We start from the raw sequence: 9,043 nt of genomic DNA on the forward strand, positions 1-9,043 counted from the left end.
GGATTTGCAGAGACAAATATCCCTCACTTTCCTTTGGCTTACGAATTTATCTATTCTCAGTGACCAGGAAACTGTGATTCTGAAAGGTGCTATAAAAAGCCACAAATATAACCAGGGAAGAAAAGCACAACAGAAACAGATGTAGCCTCTATGCAGCCATTTTGCATGTTCCAGACTTTTCCCTATATGTGAGAATGCAATGAAATGAAATTCGAAGTGTCACTGTACTTGTTGTTGTTTGTTGTACTTGTACTTGTTTGCTAGATTTCCTTGACAAGCAAATCAACATCATCAGAGATGTGTAATGCTGTAATCAGCATCACCTTTTACAGCTGGAGATTTATCAATTTGGATAAAGGCCTACTATCAGACTGCAAAAGTGGGGAGGTTACACTGGCTGCCCAGTATGTTTCATTGATCATTCCTTTCTGAGCCTTTGCAACCTCAATCTGCACTTAAAAAAAGCTAAACTAAAGTAAACATATACAGACAACCTGGAATACATGACTGCTAGAAAAAGCAGTTTAGTGTTCCTCAAATTACCTAGGAGCTAATTTTTTTAATAGCACATTTTTAACCCAAAAAAAACCAACAAAAAAACCCCAGAAAAATCCAACAAACATACAGTTTATTGTGTGGCATTAGCACAAGTAGGAAAAAGACAGCACTTGTTTTTGTTTAACATCTCTTACCACAAAGTGTTTGGCATGCTTCAGCACAATAAGAGTCCAGAACACACCCCCTTAACTGTTCAGGAAATCATTTCCAGTCACCTATGCAACTTCTGATCAAGGGACAGAACTGGTCCCCTCTTGAAAACCACTTGGTACTTCAATTTTAACTGATGGTTCTGTCAAGCTGTATTAAGTAATTAGTGGCTTGGAAACAGTAGACAGTGTATGTAATGTCTGGAGTCCCAGGCTTTAGAATACTTTGCCCAAAAGGGAGAAATTAGTGCATCACTCACAAACACATAGTCACTTTAAGTTTGACTTCCTTTATAAAACACCTTCCAAACTAAAAACTACCTGAAGGAATTCAGAGAAGAGCTACACTGTGCTGTCTATACAAGTTTGTAAAGGCACCCTGTCCTGAAACTCATTTCTTCTGGGGAAGGCAGATTTATACAATCCTCATCCCTTTCTCTTCAGAACTGGACAATTGATAGGAAACTCAGAGCTGTTAATGTCTACAGTTAATCTTAATGGTTGCTTTTATGCTTGCAAATGTTATTCTAAAGTGTTAGAGTAAATAGAACACTACACTGTTGTTGATTTTAGTGATTACACATACTTTCTCCCATCCAAAGGATTATTTACTAAGGCAACAAACTCAAAATGAATTAAAAAGTACTCCTTTTTACTCATGGTGGAATTCACCCATGGAATTCATTGCCACAGGATATTATCAAAGCTAACACTGCAGGTCAGAATTAATGATATAAGAGAAATTAAAATGCAGAACAGTGACCTTAATGGGACATTCAGGTTTTACAACTGCCTACTTAATATAGGAAATAGGTAAGACCCTCAGGAAAAAAGAAGTGCATTAATACAACCACATCCTGAACACAGTGCATCAGAGGATATACTTCTAACAAACACACCAAAACAGCTGATTTATCTACAAAATAACTCCTAGTATTCAGTAAAAGAATGAGAGGGCTCCCTCACTCATATTCCTGGCAGCAAACACTGCATTCTCTCTGAAAACTTACCTACACACTACCAGCTTCTGACATGCTTAGTTTCAGAGACTGAAAAGTTTCAAAGACTGAAAATTTCAAGATGACAGAATGAAGATCTGCAATCACCACTAAAGTAATGCTACTGAAAACCTTTACCCTAAATCTGGATTGATTTAGTTACAAATATTGATCAATCTGCTGCAGTACAGGGAAAAAAAAGTATACAGCTTATTACTAGCAAATCATAGAGCATCTTTAGAACTGCCTAAAGATACTAGGAAGGCTAGTTCAATCTACTGACTATACAGACTTTTTTCACTAATTAGAACTTGCTAACTTCATTCTTCACAATGGATATCAAACAGTCTTTTTCAGAGTTTAATACATGAAATAGTTACTGATCTTCCTCAAGTGAAACATTATCCTCAAAAAAAGACATCACAGCTTCACAATGGCTATCATTTCAAAGCGAAAAGACATGTAGAAAAGAAAATGTGGAGCATAAACATTCATCAGCTTTACATACTTGGAGAAAAGATTTTACTCTTCTGAAGGAAGATATAATTTGGTGTCCCTTGCAGATACAACCCTTTGGATGATACTTCCTTCCAAGAGTCCTTTTAGCAACAGCAGCCAATCTGAAGTTGTTCAGCTTTTACCAGCATTTGCAACTCTGCTACTCCAACAAACACATTGGTAAACATGTAACACAAAATTATTTTAGCATTTAAGTGGTTAAAACTGTTGAACTCTGTACCCCTGCCTATTGTGTATCAGTTGTTTCAGTTTCCTGCATTTTTGGATTTTTAGCAAATACCTGAAATGAAAAAGCACCATAGCTACACATGTAGAGGTGCAATAGTAGAATCATTCTCTTCCCTCATCTCCATCAGAAACATCTACCAAAAAATTACTTATCACCAAATACACACAGGTCTCTCATTTCATGTTTTGATTTGACTGCTCTGATTAGAAAGAAATTAGAAAGAACCAAAAACCAAAATACTGCTCAGTGTTGTACCTGCAATTTAGAAGACAGAAAATTTCATGCATGACATGATTTGCATGAACTCCAGCACAACAAATAAAGGATTTAAATGCTTTCCAGTTCTGACAGTCACCAGGCAAACTGTCTACTTTCTTCAAGTAACTCACACCAGTCAGCTGTCTCCCACTGACTTCTATTCCCACATTCAACACTATCTGTAGAACAACTTACCCACCAGGTAAGCCCTAACCCTTGCAAACTTACAGGTTCTGATTTTAGCTCTGGTTTAGTAATTAAGTGGATTCAAACCACTTAATAGAATGATTAGGATAAATAAGTAGAGGAGGTAAGAACTTATGGAGAGAAGTTTTATTCCAATTTTTTCGTGGGATTCATCCTTAAGTGGTTTTGCAGCCTGAGCAATAGGGAAGAAGCAATCACCCCGAGATGACTGTTACACAAAAGAGAGGGACACTGTACTTGCAGTAGACTGCTGCTTCCCCACTCTCCTGAAAACTCTTTCCTCTGGATCTTAATTGACCCTAGGTGGAAGCCACAGAGATTGCAATGACATTTTGTGCACAAGAACATCTAACCCTGTGCCTACAAGGGTAAGAAGTGGAAAGTGTTGTTACTGCTCCCACAACTTTCACCTGCTCCCACTGAACAAGGCAAAACTTTCTGTAATCAAAGAAGACAGGTAAAATAAATTAAATAATCTGAATGAGGAAGGAAAGCTTCCATTTTAGCTGGTTTAGGATCTCTTGTGCAAACTGACATTCAAATCAACTTTTTTTTTCAGCATGCTACCCACTAATGGTTCCTAGACTTTTTGTCACTGTGACTAATACTTTTATGAGTGTTCTGGGACAGCAGCAAGAGTTTTAGAATGTAATGGGAAGCCTATGTGAATTTTTATCATGCTGGTCCCTACCATTCTCTTGATTCATCATAATAAATATTCCCCAATGTCAACATTATGACAAAAAAAACCCACCAGTCTGATCTTTGCCTTCTTTTCAGTAACTGTCCAATTTTAGAGAACAATAAGTATGACTTTCCCCATCTACAAGAAGTTTATTTCAACTTTAAAAATATGTCAGAGTTTTTTGATATGTATGTCTACATTGTCACATGCAATGCCACTACACAAACTGCCCTTAGTCTGAACAGTCCTGCATCACAACTTGCTACGTCATCACCATGATATCACCTGCAGAGACAGGCAAATGAAAAACATTCAGTCACCTGAAAACTGCAACAAAATGTCATATTCTATGGTCATTTCTTGAAGAGCCACCTCCTGTGAAATCAACAAAAAGGACAAAATAAATAATAATCCAAGCACAGCGTGGTTCGCTGCCTCCACAGGCTTGCTTTAGCATTACAGTTGCCCAGTTTATTCTCTCTGTAGGAAATGTGAGTAGCAATAATTCAAAGCAGCAAAACACATAGGGAGGTATCAGATTCTGAAATACACTTCAAACATGTAATTTAAGAAGCATTTTAGTACCTGGTAATGTAGTAATTCAGGTATTTCCCCTTCAAAATTTTTATCAATATTTGCTGATTTGGGGATAAAAGATTACCCAAGCATCCTGGAATCCACCTTTTCTTTCCAAGGCAGAACACAGACCTCGAAGGCAACTCCCAGCAGGTGAATCCCAACTCCCACTAAGGCACTTCCAGTAGGTGAATATATGTGGTTTTGAAAACACTGTAATGATTTAAGAAATATTGTCTGTAACATATTGTTCATATCCTGAAGAGAAGCTAATTCTGATTCATTCAGTATCATTTTCATGAGTACTGGTTGCTGAAAGAAGAAATAAAATAAATAAAATGAAGAAAAAGAATTCCTGCTATTTAGCAGCAGTTTTAAGTACTGGGCTCCAAGAAAGTCCTGAACATTTCCAAATATCTGAGCTCTGTCACCAAAAATTTCTAAAGTATTTTCTTTTTACCTGCCATTGCTTACAAAACACTGCACTCAACCCCTCAGAAAACCCCAAACTTTCCAGAAGCTTCTACAACTCTTAGTTCCCCTGGGTCAAAATTCAAGAGTTCAGAAAGCAAGTGTAATTTCTGGGAAGCACTTGGCCCAGGCAACCACCTCACAGAAGCTCATTTGCTGATAACACACAATCCAACAGCATCAGTCAAAACCCAGAGAAAGCCATCCTCTGGAAAAATGTCTTAAGCATTTTTTCCCCAGCACCCCATTTGAAAATAACCATATTTTGCTTAAGGAAAACTAATGAATTGTGTGTGAACTAAAACAATTGGAGGCAGCATGATTAAAAACTGTTATCAAGTAAGCCAGCTTTGTGGTTCAAGTCTCTATAAACCAAAGAAAGCAATTACCAAAAGATTGCTCTGATGCCTTACTTCAACACGAAACTTCTTGCATTTTTCAAGTACATGTGAGTAACAAAAAAAGACAGGTTCACACTAAGGCTCAAGCTTTAAAAGACAAAATACAAAAAGCCCACTTTCCTCCACCAGTGCCTAAAGCTCCCTCTCCTCTATTTTGTTATTTGTTTTTTCAACACTGTACTACCGCAGTACAGAAAAAAAATATCACATTGTAGTAATCACACTAAAAAAAACAAAACTAAACACAATAAAGTACCTAACTCTCTTGGTCTTATTACAGAAAATACTACTTTATTTGCAATAAGTTTCACATTACTCAAAGTAACCACTTAAACTCTAGGATCACATTGGTCTGAACATAAGATTTTTATCATGAAAATAACATGACAGGATCCACCTTGAAGGCATAAGCCTAAAATCAGCTTTCAATCTCCAAAGCCTTTCATTTTGTGAATGTTAAATTTCCTGTCTTCATCAGACACTCAAGAACCATCATTCTCAATCTTTAAATGGAAATATCTAGGCTTACCTGAACAAGATTAAACTCTTCAGTGTTATAGATCTAATCCTAAAAATTCTTCAAGGAATTGTGTTTTCTCGGTTATGTGATACTGATCAGTGCTTGGAAAGTATTTCATCCCAGCAAGCTGACATTTTTTCATAAATGCAAACTAGCATTAGTATGTATTTTAAAAGTTTGTAAACTTAAGGTATTTAAGGTACCTATTTAAGACTTAAAGCATTAACCATTTTAACAGTATTTAAAGAATCCGTTTTCAGCTTAGCAGATGTGTTATTTTTAACAAGTTTGCCACAGCTGCCATTGCCCTCCACACACCTAGACAGGGCCCTCCAACCTCGTTACTTTCTAGTCTTAGAAACAAAACAGAAAATTATACCATGATAAGAAACTGTAGTAACTGAGAGTTTTAAAATCACACACAATGGATTCTGAACCAAAAGAACCACTGTATTTCCACCATTCTGACAGTGCTAGACACATTCACTGCCCAGACAGGGGCAGGAGACACAAGAGCATCAGTCTCGCAGTGAGTCCTTGTGGCAGCTTTTCAGCTGCGGATGTAATCTCACCGTAAGTCATACAAAAAACCATCACTCTAAAAAGCCTTTTCCAGAAGCCCATGAAACGCTTCCTTGATGCTTTGGAAAGGAAGAGAGCACTGGCTCAGGGATGGCTCAGGGATAACTCACGTGCAGATGCAAGGTAAGTGCAAGAGCAAATCAGGGCGAGTTGTTTCACCCTAGTGAGGGCTCTGTGAAGAGCTTGTAAAGGGGGGAAAAAATAAAATCTACAGACACAGTAAAGTAAGGTAAGAGAAAAGCTGTTTGTCCATTTACCAATTCCTTTCTCAAATCCAAATGAGCAAGATCGCTAGGTCCAAACCCAAAAGTTCCGCAGTGGGATTTCTTTTTCATACTCAAGACGGGAAGTGCCTCTTTCAGGTTTTATATTTCGATTAATCTCAGATGAGTAAGATTTATGAGCATAAGCAATTCGCGACAACATCAGTTCTCATCTGTGGAGGTATTACTGCAATGCGAAAGTACTTCTGCATTACTAAATAACGAGAATATGAACAGCAAAACCATTTTATCTGAGTTTGTTTTGATAAAGAGTCTGGCAAGAGCCAGATTGAGCACCTGACAGAACAATACCCCTCCTATTTTAATACCCCAGCAAGGTATTATATTATTAGAGTAATACTAAAAAATTCACCTAAATACCATTTATTTTCTAGAATCCTTTCTTCTCCCCACATGTCTTTCCTGTAAATTCATCCTCATACTTCAGTCATCTTTCATGAATTTAAAGAAAATATGGGGCCCAACTGATTCCAGACAGGGAGCTAGCTCTTCAGCTAACGCTGGCATTGAAAGACCTGTCTGACACCCCCACCCCTTGCCTTTGAGGGCATCCCACCACCTGCCCCTTGCATTCCCACCCAGCTCCTCCACGCACAGCGTTCCTGCACACTGGCCACCAAGGCACAGACACCTGGTTGCACAGGGACATCCTTAAAGTCCCCGATCTGCTGCCATGGATCAGCGGAACTGTGCCCTTCCCAGCACCAGCGGTGGCCACCCGAGCCTAGGGCTGGGCACCTGCGGGGAGGCCACGGGCTCTGGAAGGAGCAGAAAGAGGGTGCAGGTTCTGGTGACGGTCTGAAAAGCTGCCTCCATCTCATCCCGCATACAACCCTGCTAAGAGCACACACCGCCCGGCCTCAGGCAGAGCGACGGGGGGAAAGCACATTTTCACTCCCAGGCCGCGCAGGCAGGAGGGCTGCACACCGCGAGGCACCAGGGAGCGCCCTGCGTCCCGCATGCCTCCAGCGGGGCTGAGGATGGGATCCGCGTCCTCCTTCCCGGAGGAGAAGTCGAAGGCAGGGCAGGGAGCCTAGAAGCAGAGTGTGGGGCAGCTCCTGGGCAGGGTGGAGGGAAAGATGCTGAAATAGAGAGGAGCTGGCCGGGCCACCATAGGGTTAGTCAAGGGCAAAGCCCCGGGAATGATGCGTGTTTCGGGGGCCGCTGGGCAGCCCGGTCCTGGAAGGACGGCGAGGCCGCATGGAGAGTGCGAGTCGCTCCCGGCAGCCCCGGCTTTCGGCGTCCGCTCGGTGCGGCCGGGAAGGGGCGGGCGGCGGCCCGGGACCTGCCCGGGAGCCCCGCAAGGTACGGCCGGCACCGCTCCGCCGCCTGCGGAGGATGCGCGACATGGGGAGGATGAGCATCCACGGGTTTCTCTCCCCGCTGTGCCATTCCCGGCCCCCCTTCCCCAGCTCCCACCCCGCAGCACTCCACCGCCCCAGCGGGAACCAGCCCCGGCCGAGCTGCCCTCCGCAACCGAGGCTTTCGTCGTCCTGCGATCTACTGGGCAATCGGGACTTATTCAGACTTTGTTCAAATTGTGCGGAGGGCACGGATTAATATTAACATATTCACCAATGGCTGGACACCGCAGTTTTCCGTCCAAAAATAATTAGTTCCTTGGATGGCTGCCTGCTAAGTAACGCGATTTAATAAACTAAAATTTCTCTCTCTCAAAGTAAGGAAAATCTGCCTCCTGAAAACCTCCGTAAATTTGAGAACTACTCCTTTAGAAAGACGCTCACTCTTCCCTTTACAAAGTATCCCCGAAATCCTAACGCGGCGGCTGAACCAGCCTGCCTGGAGGGCAAACCCTGAATACTCCTTTCTCCCACGCTTTGCCCGAGGATGGGGGACTCGCGGGACTCGGGAACCAGCGGCAGCTGTTCCGAGCCAAAAGCCGCGGAGCCCCCGGAGCCCCGCACGCCGGTGCCGCGGCGGCGAGCGGAGCCCAGCCACACGTGCGAGCCCCGCACCCCCGGGTGGACACCAACGGCGACAAAAACTAATAACAACTACAAACATATCAGAAACCATGGGCGAGTTACGAAGTTTACAGTTTCTTGGAGAACTAGGGGAACGGGGGAGATGCCACGAGGAAGAAGCGGAGCATCCCCCAAGCCGCCGGCCCCGGCGGGCAGCGACGGCGGTCCCACGGCCCCGGGACGCGCACCCGCCCGGGGACCCACGGAGGGACGGAGGGAGGGAGGGACGTACCGGCAGTCAGGCACACGGGCAGGAGCAGCCGGAAGGTGAGCCCGCACACCACCTCGCTGGCCATCGCGGCGGGCGGGGGTCGCGGCCGGCCGGCCGGAGAGCCGTCCCTCTCTGCGCGCCACCGCCGCTCCTAGGGCCGCCCGTGAGCGGGGCCGCCGCGGCGGCCGAGCATCGCCCGTCCCCTCCTCGCCTCAGCCGCGCCGCCTCACGCCTCCCGCCGCATCCCGGCGGCAGCCCATGCAAGCAGCGCCGCGCCGCACCCCCGGCCCGGGGCACGCACACGCCCGCCCCCTCGGGGCTCCCCCCACCGCCCTCCCCCGCTCGCCCGGCAGCGCGGAGCGGCCGCCCCAACGGCGCGGGCCCAGCCGGCGGCACCCGCGGAGCGCCCC

The 9,043-nt window shown here is 44.2% G+C and overlaps 1 protein-coding gene across 1 annotated transcript in view; it reads right to left on the reverse strand.

Annotated features, from left to right (window-relative positions):
- Nucleotides 1-8,765, reverse strand: part of PIEZO2 (piezo type mechanosensitive ion channel component 2) — a 287,945-nt gene extending 279,180 nt beyond the window's left edge. Inside the window, exon 1 of the mRNA XM_088061177.1 lies at nucleotides 8,655-8,765. Within this exon, the coding sequence (XP_087917303.1) occupies nucleotides 8,655-8,718 (64 nt within the window). The 5' untranslated portion in view covers nucleotides 8,719-8,765. The remainder of the gene's footprint in view (nucleotides 1-8,654) is intronic.
- Between the last annotated feature and the right edge of the window lie 278 nt (nucleotides 8,766-9,043).

This window comes from Pseudopodoces humilis, chromosome 1 (genome assembly GCF_049639895.1).
Source record: "Pseudopodoces humilis isolate 2021_Gansu_Grassland_sample_001 chromosome 1, ASM4963989v1, whole genome shotgun sequence".
Taxonomy (NCBI): domain Eukaryota; kingdom Metazoa; phylum Chordata; class Aves; order Passeriformes; family Paridae; genus Pseudopodoces; species Pseudopodoces humilis.